Source organism: Ambystoma mexicanum, chromosome 1q (genome assembly GCF_040938575.1).
Source record: "Ambystoma mexicanum isolate Mex_15411 chromosome 1q, UKY_AmexF1_1, whole genome shotgun sequence".
Classification (NCBI taxonomy): Eukaryota; Metazoa; Chordata; class Amphibia; order Caudata; family Ambystomatidae; genus Ambystoma; species Ambystoma mexicanum.
Genome location: NC_090922.1, coordinates 697,431,327 through 697,455,049, shown reverse-complemented (window position 1 = coordinate 697,455,049; position 23,723 = coordinate 697,431,327). Strand labels below are relative to the sequence as shown.

General features: G+C 47.6%; 1 protein-coding gene across 3 annotated transcripts in view; it reads right to left on the bottom strand.

The window, feature by feature from the left end:
- FIRRM (FIGNL1 interacting regulator of recombination and mitosis) overlaps positions 1 to 23,723 on the bottom strand; it is a 1,502,596-nt gene that overhangs the window by 952,908 nt on the left and 525,965 nt on the right. For all 3 annotated transcript variants that reach the window (XM_069641302.1, XM_069641303.1, XM_069641304.1), the window contains exon 8: positions 19,719 to 19,857. In XM_069641302.1, the coding sequence (XP_069497403.1) occupies positions 19,719 to 19,857 (139 nt within the window). The remainder of the gene's footprint in view (positions 1 to 19,718; positions 19,858 to 23,723) is intronic.

Genomic DNA, 23,723 nt, shown 5'->3' with positions numbered 1-23,723 from the left:
CCCAGCCCGCTGTACACCCTGGGCGGGGTGGGTGACCACGGGTGGGCGCAGTGCTGGAGGCGGGGACCACTGCCGTCCGATTGACTGCTCTACTAATCCCCCTTCAGCTCTAGGGCCCGCAAGGCCTCGGAAATCGCCAGCCGGTGCTCACGGGGGCTCCGGATGCTAGGCAGGCCCGTCGCGGGCTCCCGCGACTGCGGTGGGGGCGCAGGGCGCTCGTACCTGGATTCCTGCTGCACTTCCACCGCGCCCTCCGCTGCGTCGCCCACGCCGTCAGCGAGACCCGCCGGCTCTTCTGACACTTGTCGTTCGCAGCCGCTCTCTCGCCGGCTCCCTCCGATCCACTAGGAGCTCCGACGGCGGGCGGTTCAGCTGTCCTCAACGAGCGCCGCGGAGACACGATCATCCGCTCCACCCCGCGTTGCGGGGGTTCCGACGAGGCGCGGGCAGCGACTCGTGTGGGTGTGGCCGGGTCAGCTTTCCTGTGTGTATCAGTACTCCGCGGCCCCAGCGAGGCCGCGCTCACCGGGCAGCCGAAGGGAGGAGGGGGGTGGAGGGCCTCACAGTCTGTCGCCCACGGGCGAAACCACGGCAGGCAGAAGAAATAAAAGCAGGAGCCTATGCAGAAACGCCACAGCCGTCAATAACTGAAGATTGAAAACTGTGTGGATGCCACAGAACACACGATTCTTCAGGATCTTTTAGGAAGCTCCACGGAGCTCACAGGGAGGCCGTCATCTTGGACGGCTCTCTAGCGCCCTCTCGATCTGTTTAAATAATCTGAATGTATTTCTCCGCAGGGCCCATGTGCGTCTTGCTGATACTTTACTTCACCATCTGAGGAGGGTATTGACCCCAGGCCAAGGCCCTTACCACCTAGATCCCGACACCCCAACTGTTAATGCAGACTCTCAAGGTTGTTACTTCTTACCAACAAGTGTTTTATGGTAGCTCTGGTTGCACACTGCTGGAGCGTCCTACTTCTGTTCCTTTGTATTGTTTGTACAAGATCAAAATGAATCAATTTTTAAAAAGCATTTAGTGTGGCGTGGTTAAGGACAGCCAGATGGACATGAGGGTATGTAGACACCCGAGTACTCTGCTTATTTTAAAATCACGCGAGCGTGCAATGTGTTTTCATTCTGAAAGAATAGTGTGAAGTTCTGGTTTCAGAAGGATTACTGAAGTATCAGACTGCCAAAGGTAATACATAGACTAGTAGGGCCTACAGCTGGAGCGTGCCCCTAGGATTCGTTTATGTAATTCCATCAAGATCTTTTCGTTCAGGTGCCAGGCCCGCGAAGCTGTACACCAGCTGTACATATACAATGCCAATTTCCACGTGCAGCCTACAAATGTAATCACAATTATTCGTCTAAACAGCCACAAGTAAAAGATGATCATATTTCCAATATAGGTTGCTTGAGCAGTAGTAGTATCTGTGCTCAACAGCTATGTGGGTCTGGAATTAAATGATCTATTATTGGCTGGTGTGTTTGGAATGGAGTCTGAACACACATTTGTGTGTGTGTTTTTGTTGATGTAGGATGCTTTCTACGGATCCGGCGAGTGCACGCGAGGGGGTCGGGGGCGGAAATCGGGGAGTCGTTGGGCGAGAATTAAACTGACCGTACAAGGTAACTGTTTTTTTTCTTTAGTGTCTAAAATACAGAGGGCCTCATTACGAGAATCGCGCTAAAAACGGGGTCATTAGCGGCATGGAGGAAGTAGCAGGTCCGTGCTCCTTTGACACCGCTAATAGCGGCGGATTACGAGTGTGCGAGCACGCGCGAACCCCCATGCCGGTAATCGCCATGCCGCTAACGGGCCTCCAACCCCCCCGATAGCGCCATCATGGAACCCGCCGATACCACCTCCGCCAAGGAGCAACCCCTTAATAACGACTCAGTAATAACAACATGCTAATACCGGGCTCGTAATACCGGACCCGGAAGTAACGTCATCGTGTCGGAACAGGAAATGCACTGTTGGCCATCTTTAAAAACGCAATCCATTGCAATCCTCCCAAACCACCACTGCTACAAGAGGTACCACTGGCTGCACTGGTGGTAGTTGCTGGGCCTGTCTCACCCTCCTTCTCCTCCTGCATCTCCTCTGTGCTGCCTGTTGTTGTAGCTGTTGTTGCTGTTGTAGCAGTACAGGCATGTCCTCCAGCCCCATGATTGCAAGAGCTAGTGGTATCATTTTGGTGTGGGAAGGAGTGTGGTGTGTGGGTGTACTCCTTTTGTACTGGGACAGGCTCCATTGACTCCACCTGTGGTGATTGTGCGCACCTGTAGCAGTTGACTACACTGCAGGTTGCTATTTACAGGTGGTCCGCGATGCCTGTATGACCGCCGTCGTGCAGGCCCCATTTACCGCCTTCGGGATGCTGGTAAGTGCATGCCAGCGTAACTTGTGATGTCCTCCTATTACCCCGCATCCCGGTATTTCCGCTGTGAAGGGCCGCGTGTACGCGCCCATGCCGGTATGAAGGGGCACGGTATGGGCAGTGGCGGTATTGGCGGGTTGTCGAGTCGTAATGGCCCGGACCCGTTAACGATGCCGGTATTACCATTCCGCCTTCCTATTTTTATTACCTCCATGCTCGTAATGAGGCCCAGAGTCTTTTAGATGTATTAGCAGTAATAGCATTTTTCTGGTTCCTTGCAGATTGGGTGCTCTGATAACAGAGAAGAGCAGATTCCTACAGTCTTTAATGAACTTTATGATTGCTGTTCTGCATTGAAAAGCTCATGAACAGAAACATGGCACCAATTTAGTTGTGCCCTTAAGATTCAATCGAAACGAGTTATAATGCAGATGGTGTACAAATCATGTTTTTGTATTTGAATTGTATCACTTGGCTGTGGGACACACGAGAGTGAGATGTTTCACTGTGTCCATGGGATTCACAGGTGGGTATGATTGTGCAAGGAAAACACGCATATATGTTGAATGTGGAGTTGTCATTTTCTTGCTGAACACATTTCCTGGCGAACAGACTAAATGTTTGTAATATTATGGATTTGTTTCATGGTTTGAATTTTAAAAATAAAATGTTGTATTTTTAATGACAAAACACTTCCTGCTTGGGGGAATGTTTGCTATTTGCTCTAAAATTAAATTGCCCCCAACATTCTGCAAGAGACCGATTTAACACAGTCCTAGTGTTTTGTTTTTGGAACAAAGCTCTACTGCACGCTTGATGGCAGGTATTTTTTTTATTTAGGAAAGCCAGAATAGCGGATGTGCCCCCTACCATCTGCCATGTTATGCTCTGTACATTAGTGGGAAATGGGGCTTGTCATTACTTCGATTGTTAAAGGGTTTGGTTCACTTTCTCCTGTAACCAATAACTGAGTCTTCTCCCCAGGAATGACTCAGGATGTTGACCAGCATGGAAACGCTGGGAAGCACTGTGATATGGAAGCAGTGGCGGCCACCCGAGATCCCGTGGGGAAGGAGGGGGTTACGGGACAGGCCAGCCAGGTGGGGGTTAAGACAACGGACCCACCAAAGGTTCAGATGCTAGCCTTTAGTAAAGAGAAAACCCGTATGAGGACTACATATCCCAAGATGTCCCACACAATACAGCATCAGGCAGGGGGCAGGAAGATGGGAAAAGAAAGGCAACAAGGGAGACTGAAAACCGTGTTTCCCTATTTTACCAGACCCGCACAGGCAGAACCTAAGTCAAGGTGTAACAGAGCGGGAGGAACGGGGAGAAGGAGGGGAATCATTGTCAGGTGTGGGGAAACTGTTGCTGGGATCGTCAGGGGTTAATTACAGGGGAGGAGTGGAGCAAGGGTTAAAATCAACACAGAACAACGGGCTCCCGTGCCCTACGAAGGAGGGCCCCTCGGCGGGGGCCCCCCCTTAGTGCCGACTTCCTCACGAGGCACGGGGGCATGAGAAGTCGTGGAGGGGAGGGCGAGACAAGCACCACTCCACCCGGAAGGGGGGGGGGAGCGGGTGACATCATCCCGCGCGCGCATTGGCGCTAAATACACCTGGAAAGAGCGGCAGGGTCTCACTTTGCCGGCTCTCGCCTACGTTGCTGCAGCTTCCTGCCTACGGTTGCTGAGGAGTTCCAGGCCAGGAGTTCCAGCGTTCCAGTGAAGGGTGGATTTCATGTTCCAGTCAAGGTGGCTCGTGCGTCGGGTCAGAAGACTAACAGGAGGTAAAATATCAGAGGGACTTTTAACTCACAATAGTGGGGTTTGGACCTGGTTAGTGGCAGGGCATCTGGGCATCTCAGGAGGGGGGCGAGCGAGTCGGGAATGGCGGGAGCTACAACGCTCGCAGGTAAAAAGGAAGATTATGTGAATCGCGGCAGTATGAAGGTTTTGCGACCCTACTATTTAGTTTAACTTGCCTGAATGTTCTGGATGCCAGCTGACCGGGCCTTGGTGAATGGTACGGGGTCCAGGTGAACACTATGCGGCCGGCCGCGGGTGGTTCATTTACATTATATGTAGTGAATGGTGTGGAGCAACAGGGTTTGAAATATGGAGGCACGCGGTCTGCATGCGCAGACCGCAGAACATGGGAAAGGGTGATTGTGTCCTGGATAAGGTGTTTTACGTGCAATACGGGGGGGGATTATGACGGGAACAATGAATTGTGAGGTCCAGGCAAGGTACCATTAAGGATTTGGGTGCTACAGGCGCTAGAAATTTCGGTCTCACAGCGTTGGGGACAGGGGACTGTCTTATACAGTGTGCGAAAAGTGTCCCTTAGGTGCTTAAGCCTATTGGCTCGTATTGTTTGATTGATTTGCTAATATGAATTGTTGATCCCAGCGATGATGGTCTACTGGCTGGGCATTAGATAAGTTCGCCGGTGTATATGCAATAAGGGTCCCGAGGGGGCCCAGGGAACTGCACGCGTAATGCTTTAGCACCTGGGTGGGGGGACGGGGATTTCAGAGATATTGCAAAAATGAGGAATTGACCTGCATGCTGTGTTAATTGGAACCAGGTGGTCTAAGCGTTGTGCAGTACTAGGATTGTCAGCCATGGTGCATGAGGTGCAAAAGTTACCATCTCTCGCATATACCGACGCTGGGCCGGGGAGGATATGCACTGACGTACTGAGGACGGCGGTGGGTGGTGGGTAGGTCCTAGACATCCAGGTCGGGTTTTGGAAACGGGATGTGGGGCAGCAGGCTTGTGCGGCAACGAGGATGATAATGGTCACAGTCGAAAGCAGAGCCCAGGTTAGATGGCGGTCGGGCCATGCGGTGAGGGGTAGGCGCACGGAAGGATCAATCTCGTAATGCGTGTTTGGGGGCAGATTACAGTGCTATGGTAGAGAGGAGAGAGGGGTGGGTGAGGGTGCAGTATTTTTGGAGGAGTCGCGGTCGCAGGGCATGCAGGTTATGGGGGGGGACGTCTAGACATTTTGGGAATTTAGGTAATGCTGGGCAGCTTACATGAAGGCTCAGCATGGTGGGGCTTTAACACATATCTATAGCAGCATCTGTGAATATAAGACATGTTGGAGAATTGCACGGAGAAGGCGATGCAGCTCCAGGGCAGTGGCGACAAACGGCTCCGGTAACCATGTGATTGGAAACATGGCCGCCGGCCAAAAAAAAAAAAAATGTATAAGGGTTTCAGCTCTACGTTGTAATACTATACTTTAACAGTTTCTGCAATGGAGAGTGGATATGGGGAGGGGGATCGCTGGGAGACAAAGAAGTGGCAGGCAGGATGCAGCAAAGGAAAAGGATGGGCCCGCGTGCCGGGCAATGCATACAGAACTGCTTACAAGCATGTTCTTTTCAATAGACAAATGCCTATCATGGGTGATGGGGGAAATGCATGCGCGCATGCTTATTACAAAACGTGCCTTGAGGGTGCAATTCACGGCACCTTGTTGCCAGTGTACTTCAGTAGGTCCCACATACGGCTATCGGAATAGGGTCCGAGGGAAGGGGGGTAAGTCAGGGATAGGGGTGGGGACTCGAGGTAATGGTAGGCGTCCTGGATCGCTTTGGTAGTCGGGCAGTTGGGGGGGAGTAGGCCTTTCCCTGCTGGATGCACGTGGTTGGTAGGCAGTGCAACAAGGTATAGAAACGTCACATTTACACAGGCAAGTTACCGGCCTGACTTCTATGGGTCAGGCGTTTTCGTGAATGTCCCTTCCAGGTAGAAGGCTCTCTCGTCACGACTCATATGGGCAGGTTGGAATCGCATGGTTAGGTACAGCTTCTGTGCGGCTTAGTTTCTACAGGCTCAGAAGCGAGATATTTCGGAAACAACGTGCCCTTTGCAGCCTATAATTCATTTTCATGTGACATCGGTGTAACTAGGCCGCCTCTATTAAAATAGATGCCAACTTAGCCGTTCATCCTTCTGAGGTCAATAAATGAGTGCCAATTTCGGTTTGGGCGATATTGCATGTAAATATGTGCTCCGCAAAGCGCTTTGGATCAATGCGCTATATAATAACACATCCTTAGGGTGGGGAATAATGGGCAGAAGCTGCTATTTGAATCGATTTGCCATGGCACTACAAAGGGAAGCGGATGTCTGCAATTTTCGGAGGTAGTAATCAGGCTTCTTGGGGCGGTGAGGGAGCATGTTAGATGGGTCCCGTTACGGGAATTGGCATGGGGCGGCACATTGACGGGCAGGGAGGTTACAGTGCTGACTCCGGCATCAGGAATAGCATAATTATAAGGCAGGTTCAACCATGGCAATTCCATAATGGAATGTCACCGGTCCGTGATGGTCGCCCTGTTTTTCTACCCGCATGGGATGCATATACCAAAGGGGGGCTCGTATACAGGCAGAGGGCAGTAAGTAGGGTGGGTTACGAAGATGGGGCACGGAAAACAGCAGAAATAAGTAGGGGTAGGGAAAACACGGTGTGCCTAGTGTTGGCCGTTCAGCATTAGCCATGACGGCATCGAAATCAGGCATCTGGGATATTTGGCACGGTGATTACTCCAGGGCGGTTCCAGCCAACTTGGTGCCCAGGGCGAACCCCCCCACCCCCCCCTGGCACAGTTCCCTCCTAAACTACATCTACAGGAAGAAACAAGTGCGTTATAAATAAGGTAGGTTTACGTAGGGTTTTTTCCGTAACGTTGGCTTCAAGGAAGGCCTTGAATAAATGCAGCTTCAAAACGCCTCGGAGATATTTGAAAAGTGACTAATGAAACCAGTGAGGTTTCCTGGATGCCATGCTTTAAATCATAGAGCACTGCAGGCAATGTTTTGTTGTTTGGTTCACCCGCGTTACCTACTGGGACCACATGTCCCAGAATACAATTATTCTTGGGCCCGGTTTTGATGATGGGGAAGGTGTTTTGCATTTCTTTATATGTAAACAGCAGCATGCAAGGGGCACCATGGGGTGGCAAGGCTAATGGGGTGATGGTGTGGGCACCGGGGTCCATTGGGTATCTGACCGGGGCAACGGCATTGCAATGGAAGGTTTGGAATCCCAGGTTGCCAAGTGGAGCGCAACACGCTCGTAGGGCATTCCAAGAGGGTCATTTGGCACGCTTTCACAGACACAAAAGGAGGTTCGCAGCGGGCACGAATGGTAATGGTCGCTGGCAACAACACTCGCTCGCTTTGGGGCGTGGGCCGGGGTAAAAGGGGGGCAAGGGGGTCATCAAAAAAAAATAATAATAATAATAAATGCTCTTTTTAGTGGTCAAGGGTAGGGGATCTGCTTTACTACCGCGGGTGTGGGGAAACGCGTTGGCACAGACAATAGTGGTGACAGACCCCGAATAGGGGCGGGCTCAACACCATTACAGGAAGGGCGGTAGGGACGAGCGCAAGAAGGAGGGAGATAGCAGTGGAGGACAGTGGGGCAGAGGTAGAGTCTGATGTTTGCCTACAATAGAAGGTACATTCAAGCCTGTGGGGAACGCCCGGCCAAAGATTGCAAGGGGCCGTTACGTGCCGGCGTGTCGTACCAAAAAAAAAAAAAAAAATCTCCCTAATGATTCATCAAGGACGCGCACTGCACAATCTTGTCTTTTTCACTACAGACCAGTGTCTCTTAATGTGGGAGTTTGAACTATGTTCACAGGGTTCAAGGGTAAGATCGACCAACAACAGCTACAGGAAGAGAACAGTGGGGCTTCAACAATCGGCAAATTGGGTACGCCTACAGATGCCCATGAGAGCGTAGCGCCGCACGGTTTTGCATGACTAGCGGTGGGAAAATAGAGCATTTGGTCAGGGCGCAAGGGCAGAACCCCCCACTCTGGGAGGGGCAAGCAATAGAGTGGCACAGGCGCAGCCTGCGCCACAGGCTTTAGAAGTGGGATGCCAACAGCGCGGGTCAAGCTACCATAACTATTCATCTTCTGATCTGGACTGAGGAGCGCTGGGCTCCTGGCAAGGCGGAGCTGTTTGTTGTTTGTGCGGTTTGTGGGGCGCCACGGGCCGAGAATGGGCGAGGGGTATTTTCTTGGTGGAAAGGTTGGAGTTGTGAATGTTGCGCCTGCCCACATGTTTATAGGGGGTTGCCTTGTATAATGGATAATCTTAAAAGCACTGTTAGCAAAGGTGGAGTTGTGGTACGGCCACCGTGCCGATACATTAGAGGGGCCGAGGCGTGTCACGTTTAATTTAACTTTGCATCGTGCGAGTGGTGCGCCGTGAAGACAGACTACTGATGTTGGTGGTAGCGGGATATGTAGTTTTGTTTAAGCCTCAGGATGGTGGGCCCAGAGCACCCAGCAAGTAATGCTTTTAACTCAAGTCGGTCAAGTGGCACAGCGAGTAGAGCTTCGGGTATGTCGAGATTTGGTTCGTGAGCAGGAGTTCAGTTTCGGGCACGGGAGTAAGCACGATTGCCCTCACCAAAAAAAAAAAAAAAAAAAAAAAAAAAAAAAACACGACATTTGAAATTGAGCGGGGGCCATGGGAAGCTTTATGGAGTTAGCTACACTTAGGGTGAATTGGGGGGGGGCGGATCGCATGGAGCGGCAGGGGGGTGGGGCACTTGAATTATTGGGGCAGGCAGCCCTATATAAGAGGCGGCAATGCAAAGGGATGGAGTTGTACGGGCGACTGCTTCCGTGGCCCGTCGGTATGTTTTCCTCCATGGCATTCGTTTTCAGGTGTGTTTTTCCTTGTTCCCTTGGTGGGGTCGGTAACAAAATAGGATGGCTAGGGGTCCCGATTACCGGGTGGTGTGCGGTGCAATAATAGTGATTTAGCCACGTGGCAAGGGAGGTTTGGGGTAGTGCATCTTGAGTTAATGCATGTTCAATGGGGTCATGCAGGGAGACACATCAGGCACTGCACTGCATGCGGTTACGTTTGAAGGCAGGGTTGCGAGGGTGGGGGGCGCGGAAGGCAAAATAGGTAAATCCCAGCAGAGGGGCCAAAGAAGTAAGGGTGTGGGTAGCATCCAGATGGCATGCAAAAAAAGGGTGAGGCCTGATGAAAACCTGCAGAACTGGTTGGCAGCATTCAGAGTCATGGAGCAGACAATAATGGAGAAGGATCACGACCAGGGGCCAGCCCTTCAACACTACAGAGAATGCGTGGTGGAGGAACACAGAAAGTGGGGGGGCATGTTTTGGCTGAGGAACGACCTAAGGTTTAGGAAAAGCATGGAGAGCGACCCCGGCTTGCGATGGGAACACAAGCAGGTGGGGGATTAGTGACTAGGAGAAGGGGGGTCAATCCGGACCGTCAATAGAAGGGGCAGCCGCAAGGGAGGACAAGGCACGAACAATCGAAAGTATGGGGCCCACAGGACAATTCTCTTTTAAGGGGCACAAGGGCTCAGCCGGAACCCAATTTTATCAGCAATCATTACTAGATGGGAATGTAGACAACAATAAGGGTCAGAAAACAAAAAGATTTTACAAAAGTGCATTACTTATCGTTGTTGGCATGGTTTGTCAAACTGGAGAAATTCCTAATCAGCAGGGGCCCTGGATGGGTTTCAATTAGTTCGAAAACTGCGGGTTGCTTCGGGGAGGACAGAGTTCATTTATCCGAAGTGGGGGGTAAGGTTGATCGTGTACAACCTAAAGGATGCTCTGCAGGGGATGGGCTGCAATTGAACAGCGGTGGGGGGGGGAGGGGTGAGTGTCGATTTGGGTTTTGCAAAGGAAGGAAGCCTTTAGAGGCCCGAAACGCTCCCTCCCTCCTAAATCTGGGAGGGGGGCCTCCAGTTATGGAACGGAACGGTCAAGGGAAGACCTCTTTCGGCACGCCGCTGCCAGGTCAGTTGGCCCTCCTGCAGGGGTGCCCATGTAAGCTACAAACAGTCAGGAGGAGCTCCAGCGGGGGAAGGCTGCAACACAAGTCATCACGCCACCGGTTGTTAGCCGGAGGGCCTGTCTGCCTGTTGCGGACGGAGTGAAAGGGGTGAAAGGCGCATTGATAGTTTAACTGGGGATTCCTGAGCTAAGGCGACCAGGTGCATGAGGGGGAACTCACTACGGCCGGTGGCCCGCTGTGAGTCTTGGCGGTGACACTGGTCGCAGCGACTGGTCTTTGGTGGACAAGCCCAGCGGATGTTACCTGGTGTTCCCGTTAGAAAGTACTCGCGGAGACCACAAGGGGAACTGCACAGCCATCAGTTTATCAAGTACGGCGCCCAGGAGTATTAGACTCAGGGGAGGCCCACGTTAATGGGGAGGGTTAGGGGGCTTGGAAGACCTTTCCAACTCCAAAAGTGGGTGGGGGAAATGGGAAGTGCATCGTTGGAAACTGAAAATTGGAAAGTAACAATGAAGTCAGCAAGGGGGGGGAGGGTGAATTGAAAAGTTTGCACTGTAAACAGGGCTCCGGCAAGTACGTTGGTAACTGAGGGGAAGGGGGGCCCCTGGGAGATTGGGGGATGATAGGGGCGGCTCAAGAGAAGGGGGGCCCTTTGCGATTGGCAGCTTAAAGAGATCTAAAGAAACTGGGGGAGGGGGAGGCCTGGGAGTGCGGGGGGTAGGGGCCAGCAGGATCAGGGGGGTTAGTTGGGGTGGACCCCTCCTTAGCGAAAGGCAGGGGAAGAGGATGGGGATAAGAAGGTGCTGGGCTCGGCGGGATAGGTAGCGCTTGATGGATGGGGTTCTCTAGAACAGGAGGGCGCGATGGGGGCCGGAGGGGATGGGATAGCTAAGGCGGCAGGGAGAGCTAGGGCTGATCGGGGTCTTGACCGAAGGGGGGTAGAGGGGCTCCCTGGCATGATGGGCTGGAGGAAGACCTGTTTGGGGAGGGAAAGTTAACTAAGATCAATAAGCCAACCTGGGGAAGCGGGAAGAAGGAATCCAGGGGAAAGGGAGCAAAAAGGGGAAAGGAGACCGGAACGCATCCTTTAGAAGGAGCCTAAGCGGAAATGGAGAATGGAAAGAAAGTAAAGCATGGAATACAATTGCACTTAAATAGCGTTGGGGAAAGAAAATAAAAAGAAAAATTGCAAAATAAAGTAATGGCCAAAGGGTAGAGAGGGACTGCTGAGGAAGGGACTGGGCGCCCGCGTCGGGTCCCCCAAGGACCCGGAGGGGCGGGGGGGAAAGTTGCTTGCTCTCAGAGTAGAAAATCCTGAGCGTGAACGGAACACCTGTAAGCTAACTCCTGACTTTATGTGTAATAAAGTTTTCTGTGGCAATTTTTCTCCCACTCATCCTACTGGTCTCTGCCTATCCTTTGGTTGGAGGGGGGGTTGGGCTGCTTTGGGAGGAGGGTAGCTGGGCAGGAGTGAGAGACGGAATGTGGAATGAAAGCTGGGGGGGGGCTTTGGGAGCAACAAGGGTTGTCACCGTGCCGCCCCACTGAGGGTGTCGGCGCTAAGATTCAGAAGGGGTCTTATCTTTCAGGAGCACAGCGTGGCAGACCACGCAGCACCCAAATGGAGTGAGACCAGCGGAGAGTATCGTTCGGCTTACTAGGAAGGAGCGGAAAAAGCACAGAAAGACGCCCTACCTCGTCCAAGCCTCAAGGCAGCAGTCCAGAAGAGAAAAGTGACGGCCGGAGAGAAAGCATTCAGAGGCGTGAAGATTGGCACCTGTTTATTTCGTTTTGTTTCCACAGCCGGCAGTCAGGCTTGAAGGAGTGAAAGCCCGCAGCCGCCTTGGTTTGTACTGGACTATTTTGAACATTTGCTAAATCAGACCAGTTTGGGTTATTAACATGCAAGCAAATCAAGGAACTGTGAGTTAAGTTCAATTGAGGGGAAAGGAACCCCAAGTCATCATCGGTTTGCCTTAATGATAACGTGGCAAGAGTGAGTTGTGAAAAATAAACAACTGTTTATACCTCGTTTGTCTCCAGCTGACTACTTTACAGCACTTAATGTACAACATCTTTCCGCAGGGAAATTGCTCAGATTTATTGAATGGAAATCACAACAAGGGGTGTCAAGAGCATTTCTGCCCAACTGCTACACTGGTGTTTTCATGAGGAAATCATAGCACCTGGTAATAGAATTACAATGGGCTTAGAGTTGCCATCATCTGCAGGAAACAAAGGGAAACATCTTCCAGCCATAGAGAATACAACATCAACCCCAGCCAACAGACACTCAGACTTGACTTTCAGGACTATGATGGAACACGAAGAAGGGGGCGGGGAGGGGTTTCTATCTCTGAAGAAATTTTGCCCTGAATGGGAGGGGCACATCAAGCCTTCAAATGCAAATACATTGCGCACTGTATATATAAGAAATATTTTAGATGGTATGTGTCATGTCCCCATCCCCCGCAGACACGCCATAATATCTACCAATTCATCACTCAATTGCAGGAGGAAGTGTGGATACATTGGTGACTTAGGCCACATGTGATAGACATGTCCCAAGACCCAAACTTATCAGAAGATCATCCTGGATCACATGTTGGGGGTGAGGGGCAGTGGTCAGACAGATCTACGTAGGCCCATCAGTGATCATGCTGGGCGATAAGGAGGGGATTTATTCATTGTGAGGCCCCACAGCAACCTGGATCACACATCTATTGAATGCTGATCACTTGCAAAATGCAGGAAAACTACAAAATATGCCCAGCAGAAGCCTATTGGTGGGTCAAAGTTTAGGATTTCATAGCCATTGAGAAGATTACATCCCTGGTTAATAAGGTTCCTGCCATATCTAAAAGCTTGGTATCCCATTTTCTGAAAGATGGAGAATAATTATTAAATAAACCCAGGTTGTTAAAAAAAAAACTTCTTACTGATGAGGGGATAGCTTTTAGTGGTCTCTGCAGGCCAGCTTTACATAATATTTCGGGTACATCGCACATGAGTGTTGCATTCCAATAACCTACCAAAGTGTTGGTGGGTTGATCTGGATGTCATGGCTTGTACCTTCATTGAACGTTTAACTCAAAATGATTTCGTTATTTTTGTAACATCATTACACTGTACTTCTACTACACAGTGTTTATGGATTCATACTTTTAAGGCATATTGTCATTCATCCTCGACTATGCTATGTTTCATTTATATGTCTAAACAAACGTCTAAACAAACTTAAAAATAAAAATGAAGCTTTGTAAAAACGGAATATCTGAACTTGACTATGAAGCATATATGACCATATTTGATATGACTTGCCAACATTACTGAGAGAACTAACCTTTCGTGACATTAACCTCTAACCACTCATGAGAAAATGGGAAGTGTCCATCAAGCATTAGAGCTTTTCCACCTACTGTGTAACATCCCCTATTTAACCGAACGCCCAGATGTACATCTACTACTCCCAAATCCGTAAACCTGGATCCTTCAACTTGACCAAACATCTCAGTACTGCCTTCACATCTGGGGGTGCTCCCTTACACTCCTATACCGCTCTATTCTGAAATTATGCCATTGGCTGGTTTCAAGCTGTGTCCTACCGTCCAATAACTATGGGACTCCCCATTCTTCCACCATCAAAATCTAGAGGGAACTGGTTTGTTACAATCTCATCATTACCCTAGTTGTGTGACTACTGTGTCTACATATATTGTATGCGTTTGATTTTTGGACTCACCCGTTATTCTATGCGTTTCTAAGTAAATGACCTGCTTTGTTAATTAAAACTGCCCCTCCGTCGTCAATTAAGGCTGAGACTCTTAGTTCACATTGAGCAATAAGATGGGAAAAAAGGCAAAACCTGCACAAATGCAAACAGCAAAAAAGTCATTTTAAATGGTGTATGCCCATTAAAAAACAAGTTATGAAAAAAGCTAGATTTTAAAATTTTAATTACATTGCAATTTCAACCCATTTACAAATCTGCGTGTGTTTTGGAAACTGACAGTAAAATGTTTCAAATCAAGAGCCAATTCTTTCCAATAAAATGTCAACAAAATAAACATCTAGATATGCAGGTCTGATTTACAAATACTGCATTATTGAAAAAGTCTGCATGTGACAGCATGTTCCAATATAATAAAATGTTTTGCTATTTCTCTAAAAGAAAAACATGGCTCTGAATATACCTTACAAACTTTGAATGCTTCCAATTCCATTTAGTATTTGTATTGTATTGTTCAGCTTAGGCTCTTGACAGGTGACAAGTGCGAACCATAATCGGGTCATTTATTTTGTTAGGAGACGTTCATTGGGTGACGTTTATTTTTGTATTATAGAGCTGACATGCAGAATTCTGTGAAAAACCTAAACAAACGCCACAGTCCCATGCAGTGGTTGCTGTACAACATTTACATGAAAAGCTATCCCCGCCTATTACCCAATGTGATCTCCCCATCGTTATCACACAACCACTCACTTCAACAAATTCTCACCAAACACTACCTCCAGGGTTTCGCCTGATGATTTAACAATGTTGCCAGTGTCACCTTATCCGCAACCCTCTAATCTAGGGCCCTCTGTGAAGAGCCAGGAATGAGACGCGGACAACAGAGGAGTCAAGATTGTGGTTACAAATTTTTATTTAAAAAAAAGGGGGGGGGTTGGTAAATGCCTCGCTTTCCCTACTGTAGGAGGTATTTCGCTAACTCTAAAACTAAGGGTCTGTCCAGTTACAAGATGTCCAAAATAAACGTACGTCCTGTGTCACAAATCCTATCCTCACCCTCACACTCTAAAAATGAACTCTACGGTGCAAAGGGAACTTTCTCTGCTTCTTGAAGCACACAAATGTTTAAATCCAACACAAAAGTTCCAAATGGTCAATGTTCACAGTTTCAATGGAGAGGGCTCCCTTCCCCAGGAGTTTTTCCATCCAAAGCAAAAGTTCAAAACAAACTAAATTCGGCTGATCTAGCTCTCTACTCCTGTACTGCAACTCACTCCAGGGGATATGGCCCCCTTCCCCAGGATCTCGCATTCAATAAAGTTCAATTCTCAAGATCATTTATCTTCCTTAGAATTCTCCTTTCATAGAAGCACCATTTGAGTGCGAGTCCCAAACTCACAAAACACCTGGCATGTTCTGCTCACAGGTTTTCTTGTACCACTCCCTATGAACCAGAAACCCAGATCTGCTCTTCACCTGGTATACTCTACTGCCAGGATTTTATAAAACAATCTCTCTCTTTCTTTCTCTTTCAGCACATGGGAGGTTGAGTCTTTCCCTAGTTACTCTAATGGTGCTTTATGGGTGTAAATCCCAGATCTGCTCTTCACCTGGTATACGCTCTCCTGCCAGGATCTAAAAAGCTATCTCCCTCTGTAAATGTCATGGAAGTCAAAATCCTGGGGGCATGGGGTTTCCTTGGGATTCTCTTATGCAGTTTTACACACACTTGACTTTTACCTGGTATACTCTCCTGCCAGGGCTGTTTGCACACTTGTAATAGCTTCACAATTTCAGGAGGTGAGGAGTATTCTTCTCTCCCCTTGCCCTCTCTTGGCCATTGCTTCCTTTGGATGTCAGTCTCAGACTTTTGCAAAGTTCACAAGGTAAGGGTTTCTCCTATTCTCCCCTGACCTCTCTCGGGCTTTGCTTCCCCCAAATCAGTACTCTGGGACCCAGACCCTTTTTGGTCTTCCCCAAGTTCGTACTGTGGGTCCCAGTCCCGCTGTCTAAGGCTTTAGTTTGTATTTTTTTGTATTTTATTTGAGATGTGAAGAATTGTTGGAACTTAACTTAACGACAACGCTTCAAGATACTTCTTTTATATTGAACTTGGGGAAGGGAATCCTGAAACTTGCTACCATGAAACTGCATTGAACTTGGGGAAGGGTATCCTGGCATTTAAAAAGGTGTGGAACTATATAACCTTCAACCCAAGAGAAGATAACTTGAACATTGTGGTGAACTTGTTGATATTTGAGGAGGTGAAGCTAAAGAATAAGAATTAGCTGGAAATAGCTCTGAACTTTACTTTTGGAACACTATTTAATGTATTATGGTTGACAACCCTACACATTGTTTTAATGTTAGTTCTGAGGGCAAGCATAGGTTTTGGATACAGAAAGACTGTAAATTGAACTTCCTGACACAGACTAGCCTTAGTTTCTTTAGGCAGGGACATAGCACCTTAGCATAGGGAAAGTTAGGCCTTACACAATCCTTACATTGAATCGGTTGTCTGTGTCTCCTTCCATGATGCCAACTTCACACTTAAAAAGAAAAGGAAGAAGCGGAATTGTGTGAAAGTTCCCCGGTAGAGAAGGATCTAGCAATGGCTTTTTTAGAATAGGAAGCATTATGGCATGCATGAAGGACGAGGGACAAGTAGATATAAGAGAAAAATTGAGTAGAGCAGTTAGATGAGAAATCAGCGAGGGATAGACTTTTGGTATTAGTGAGGAAGGAATAAGGTCAGAAGGAGAGGCTGTAGGGTAGGCACGGGCCAGAATAGACAAGGTATCAGAGTTAGAAATAGTTGAGAATGACAAAATGGTTGGAATGGACGTACAGAGTGCAGAGGAGGAAAAAGATAAAGAAAGAAGATTTAACAATAGCAGCTCAAAGAGTGGCCACTTGTGAGGAAAATTAAGAAGCAAAGTCGAAGCGGTTAAAGCAGAATTAAGAGAACATTCAGGTGGAAAAGGAGAGAAGACGAGAAAGTGTTTGAACCAAGCCCTGGGGATGGGCAGCTTGAGCACATAAAAGAACAGAATAGTACAACCGTTTTGCTACCAGAAGAGCCTCGTCATATAGTGCATAGTAGGATGAAAATGATGAAAGATCTGAGGTGAGCAAGGTTTTGCGCCAACATCTTTTAAGATGAAGAAGAGCTCCACGCATAGAGCGAAGATGAGAAGTCATCCACGGCTGAGGAGACTTCCGGGAAGGGGTAAAGGAAGAAACTGGATATAGTGAATCAAGAGAAGAGATGTCAATGGCCACTTCATCAGCCGTTAGAGTAGCAAACAAAGAGGAAAAAAGGGAGACTGGCAAAACAAGATGAGGTGAAAAGAGAACTATTGCAAGCACGAATGTCTCAACGAGAATAGATAGAATCATCGGGCTGTGATAGACGAGGTAGAGGAGAGGGAAAATAGACAGAAAGAAGATGATCAGAGGAGTAGATAGGTTGAGCAGCAACAGAAGAGGTAGATAATGGTGACGCAAATAAGATCCAGACACGACCCCGATACATGGGATGAAGGGTTGGGAAGAGCAGACCGATAATACAAATCTGTCATGGCCTTTGGGCAAGGGCCCAGGCCTTCCGCAACCTCAGGGTCCAGATGGACCCAATCCTGGCACCTCTGGCACCAGGCTCATAGAAAAGTGTGCTTTGCACACTCTGTGCCTAAGGCACGTGCATAAGGGCCGGGCGTGGCCATAGAACATCATTGGGAGGCACGTGCAAGAATCCCTGGGAGGGGCAAGGTGGAGCCACAAGGCGGGGTCAAAGGGAGGGGCCAGAGCCAGCCTATTTAAGGCCAGCTCAACCACATGCCCCCGCTTCACGTTATTCTGCTTTGCAACGTGACGCTTACCGCTGTTCCTCAGCTCGGTTCGTATTACTCCACCTCTGAAGACCACCTTACCTGAAGCCTGCAACTCCATCGCGGAAGGCGCAATTTACCTGATTTCAGCCACTCCATCGCTGAAGGCCCATCTTACATTATTCCAGCCTCTCCATCGCTGAAGGCGCACCTTACCTGATTTCAGCCGCTCCATCGCTGTAGGCGCATCTTACCTTATCCCAGCCTCTCCATCGCTGAAGGCCCACCTTACCCGATTCCAGCCGCTCCATCACTGTGCGTACACCCTACCTGCTTTCCATCGCCATCGGAGTCAGAGTTTTTCCTCACCCGATCCAAACGTCCAGCGACGCGGGAGCTCCTCTTCTTTTCTTCATCTTCGCCGTATCTTCATCCGGGGCCGCACAACGGCCTTCGAGCATCCAGACTGTGCTCCACGCCGCCAGACCGCTCCTGCAAGGTAAAAGAACACAACAGGTTAGAAATCTTAAAAATAACCAAAACTTGGCCGTTCCATACCTGAGTTTAGAACTCCATTATAACGGCCAACTTACCTGCTGATTTGAGAGCTCCATCATCCTAGAGAATCCCCGGAACCACTCCACGATTCCGATCAACCATCTTCACACCTATTGGGAACAGAAGAGACATTGCAAGAATTATTTTATTATTTACAACCAAGGCAAAAGACTCACTGCCAAAGAAATAATAATAAACTAACAATAATCATAACAAAAGACTTACCTTCCAAGTGGATTGGTCGCAGCCGGTCTGGATCGCCACTTCCTCGGACCAGTGAAGCAATTAGGTCCAACTCTACGCTCCTCTGCTGAAGGAAGAAGGACGGAGAGCTCAGCATTACAAAACAACAGGTGAGCTTCCATGGGAAAACTCTTGCGCACTACATTTTGGCACGAAAGGGTCGAGGGAATTTGCAATACACCCACGCCATTCTCATTGCCTCTCATCTTCTCCCAGGGGCAAGACCAGAATCCAGAACAGCCTACACCGCAGCAGCTGGGGAAGATAGCCGACACACTGGAGCCAAGTCGAGGGAGGGCTCCAAACGTAGTGCCCCAACGCCTCCGCAGAGACCAGAATCGTAACAGAATCAAGAATAGCAAGAAATGGAGAGAAGTGACTAGAAGAAATATGTATATTGAAATCTCCTAAAAGTAAGAGCGGGGTGGGGCAGGGCAAGATAACCAATAATAAAGCGTTCATGTCATAACAAAAAGTGGTAACAGGGCCAGGGAGACTATAAACAATTAAAAACGTCAATGAGTAAGGTTTAGAGAAAGCAGCCAAGGAATATTCTAAAGAAGGAAGAATCAGAAGAGACAGAAATAGGAATGGAGGTAAACTAAGAACCAAAAAGAATGGCAGTCCCACCCTGCCAACAGAATGAAGGGTGTGCAAAAAAGAAGTAGCAGAGGTAAAAAAGGAAGCAGGGATAGCGAAATACATGTCTCGGTAATGCATAGAAAGTGCACAATCGTTACACTGCCCGACAGTGCTTCGGTGTCCGAACACTTTCCCTGGGCTCACCGGCTTTCTTTTTATGGCTTTCCCAAGTCTTTCCTTGCTTTTATACTGGCTCTGGCCAATAGGATTTTGGGGAAAGACTAGACTGCTGACAGTGGTTCTCATTAGGAGGGATCATCCTTGTTCCTCGCTTCTTTCTCGTCTCAGTTGTTGGGGAAAGACTGGACACACATGTAAACATTAAAAAAAAAACGATTTAAACGGAAGTTCCCTCTTACAATTTGAGACTTAATTTTGATTTCATATACATAAATATAAAACACATATATGAAAAGAATGAGTTTATTGAGTGTCATAGCACATTTTTCTATTATGACCCAGAGCAACAAACGAGACATAAACCCCACATTTTACCTGAGTTCCTGAAAGCTTCATGTTTTCAGCAAGTTGCAAACAACTGTGATACGCTATCTGGATATCCTCACTCAGACCAGCGACTATGTCATTGTGCCTCAACTGGCTTTCAATCAAGGATTGATGTTTCAGACTTTGCCTAATGAAAAGGAGCAAGTGTCAAGATACAAAGAATCTCAGATATTTTCTGGCCACATCTTTCAAGAGCTAACCACAAATACATGTATAGGATTACACATTTTGAAACTTCGTTTATATTGCTACTATGGCAGTTAATTCAATTTTTCACACAGTATTAAATGAGAACCAATTAAGTTTTACCGCAAACTTCTCAGCATTCTTAAATTGAGAATTCAATTGGTAGAACATATGAGTAAACAGGGGAGCTGCAAACAGTGGAAGCAGCCATACATAATATATATGAACAAGTGCACAGAGCGGTTTGCCGCCAGACAGTGGACACAGATATCCGCAGGCACCACTACAGTGGTATATGTGTCAAGAATGAAACGCATGTAAAATTAAATCCAAATTAAAAACAGTCGTCTATATTTTCAGAGAATGAGTAGCAATGAGAACTGATATGACGGGCAACTATAAAATGTTCTCTCCAAGGGATGTATAAAGACTGGAAGATGGATTTACTCATTAAGGCAACCACATTAGGAACAACTTTTGGATCAGTGTCTAACAACTTCATACTCCTTAAAAACGTAGATAAGAGATCCGTAATAGTTATCTCACCGGCTATTTTGGCAGAAGCAACAACCACCAGAGATTATAGTAACATTAAAGTTTCAACGGGCACTCGTCAATTAGATGAAGGTTAAGCATGATTATACTACTAGAGCAAAGTTCCAATTGCAAGCTGTGTAATCATTCAACAACAGGGTGAACAATTTGAGAGGCATTTAATTCACTAAGATGAAAAGATAAAACATTCTCCAAATCCCCCATGTGTAGAGATAAACAAGAAGTTTGACAATTGTCACAAGATGCAAGGAACACACAACTACTGACCACCAGAATATTGTGAAAAGGTTTTATTAAGCAACATTAAAACAAACCTATTGCATGGAAATTAGTTCAGGATGGCTGTAATAAAGGTCTTTGGGCATATAAACTCTCAGGTTCCCTTAAAGCCAGGTGCCACTTGAATATAGCTAGGGCCAAATTAGAGGCTCACATTGCAGGAAGGACATCCCAGGCACCCTTAAAGTTTAAACAGTATTATTGCACTAGAGGTAACAAGGCTAACAACGTCTTAGCCCACAAGCTAGCTAAACAGATCCTGCAACAATAATCAAGGTCTGTTTGATGACGAAGGGCAGTTGCACCACACGGAGGACGGTAAACTTGCTTGGGTTCACAAATATCACGCTGCATCTATGGCTGCAGCCCCTCCAGACACAGAGGCTCTGACTATCTGGCCTCAGACACCTTTCCATCCCTCCCACTAGCGAAGATTACACAATTTGAGCAACCAATACAAGAAGCCCTACAGATAAGAGGTTTATCAGCCACTTTTACTCCCTAAAAATGGGCATATACTCACAACAAATAAAAACGGGGAGTAAAAATACTCCCAACAAAAAACAGTAAACAGACACGTAGCACCTTGTGCCCCTGCTTTCACCGAAACAGCTCCATGGATATGTTTGGTTAAGTGGTGCATGTAAGTGGTGCATGTAGTACACCAAGGACAAATGTACTATTTTTACTGCCCAATTGGAAGAAGTCCATTGGAACCAGATGACACAGGTCTAAGACCCAAATCAGAATTTAACTCAAAAGACAGCGAGATACCAGTATCCTTACTCACTTTTGAGAAATGCATGAGACAAGAAATCAAGAAACTGCAATCCTGCCAGGAACACCAGAGACAAAACTTGACAGTAGGGGAACGCAAAGCCCTCAAAACGCTTGCGGACAACGCCGACCTTGTTATCAAAACGGCTGACAAAGGGGGCGGAATCGTCATGCAAAACACAGATCAATACACCTTGATGGTAATGACGCTATTGAATGAAGAAAACAACAATACCATTTTTTAAAAAGAACCCACTCCCATTATCAAATCCAAAATACAGGAAATTACTAAATACGCTCTGGATCGAGACTGGATCTCGGAAAAAGAAGAGGCATTCCTTAACACTGCAGAAGGTAGGATCCCGGCATTTTATGCATTGCCCAAAATTCATAAGAACAGCACTACACCTCCAGGGAGACCCATCGTCTCAGGTTGCGGATCATGGAACCAATATGCAAATTCATTGACCACTTCCTGAAACCTCTGTCAGAATACACCATCCTACCTCAAGGACACCATGGCAACCATTGCCATCTTTGAACCTCAGCTCTTCGACCCCCACCAACAACCAGCTAGTTACCATGGACATTAAAAGCCTCTACACCAGCATCCCTCGGGACAAAGCAGTAGAATCCATAAGACACCACCTCACCCTGCATATGACCCAAAGGAGAGTCCCAGTGAAGTTTATAGTTGAACTATTGGAGTTCGCCCTTACCAACAATTACTTCTCCTTTAACGACACGTTTTCTTTTGTCTTTTTTTTTCTGTTTAACCAAATTGATTTTTACAAAAGAAAAGAAAAAAAGTTTGACGCTTCCGTTAAAAATACTTGTTAAATACTTGGGACACCACTTTTGGTCGAACAGGAGCCGTGAGGCTAAAGACTGGCTCTTAACTACACGTGGTCAAGATGGTATCTGAGGAGTTGGCTCTTTTTAGTGCCACTACTAGAAATTTAGCTGCCATCCGAGACCATTTTGCGGAATCGCCTGCCATCAGTCGAAACCAGCCAGTTTCTTCATCCAAAACAGAAGGGTCTGAAGTAAGTGGTGCCAAGTACGATTGTCTTTCAGCTGTTAGTGCTGGGCAAGACATAAGAAGATGTCGAATGGTTTCTGCCTGGTCTGTAGTTCCACAAAGCCGACAATTTGATCTAGTCGAACAAGCTCGGATAGCCAGAATTTCCATCGTGTGAAGCAAATTCAGTCGAGCACGCATGAAGGTTTTCCTAAGTTCTTTCTCTGGGAATTTTTCACAGTACTTCAATGGGACCTTCAACTGATTATGAACCAGAGGCAGATGTTTTAGAGATTTGTATAGTAGTATTTTTTCATTGGTATTTATCCAATCCTGATACTCCAGTTTCGCTTTTACTCGTCCTGGGTTCGTAATTAGAGTTTCTTCCGAGCAGGCGACTTCAAGCATTTCCAGAACTTTTTCACCCATGCAGCCAATGATTTACAAGTACCTTTCTTGATTTCTAATGCCACAACCTGAAAGATTGGTAGCGAGCTTGGAGACACCATACAGCTGGACTGCGCTTTGTGCCACCACCGAGGCTAAGGACGGAAGGCCCAAAACCCGCTGAATTGCCGGCATAGGGGTGGATTTGGGCAAGCCCAGTACTGATTTCCACAGAAAGCCCTCTAACTTTGCCCAGACCTCTTGATTAGCTGCCATACCGTAGGTTATCGCTGGCATGACTTTAGCCTTGTAAAACTGGAGTGCTGGTGTCCAAGAAAACTTGCCAAATTTTTGATCCACAGCACGGGTTTGGGCCGCCAAGTTTCTTATTTTTCCCCATAGTGAGTCCTAAAGAGAATTGTTGTTTGGAGAGTTATCAAACAGGACACCCAGGTATTCGAAGTCCTTTACTACTTCAATTTTTGTCTTTTCGAGGAACCAGGACGGCATGTTATGAGTTTCCTTGGTCGATTTGGCAAATATCAAAATTTTAGTTTTCTTTTTGTTAATTTGCAGGTTGTTACTTTCCATGTATGTGGTTAAATTGGTCAGTTGTCTTTGCAGACCTATAGCCGTCTGATCCATGAGGATCAAGTCATCGGCGTACCACAATCTAGACACTTTACAGTGTCCCAGTTTCGGTGCGAAGGAGCGGACCCTTTTTTCTGACTCTTGGAAATCACCAATGAAGGCTATGAACAGAGCTGGGGCTAAGGGGCAGCCTTGTT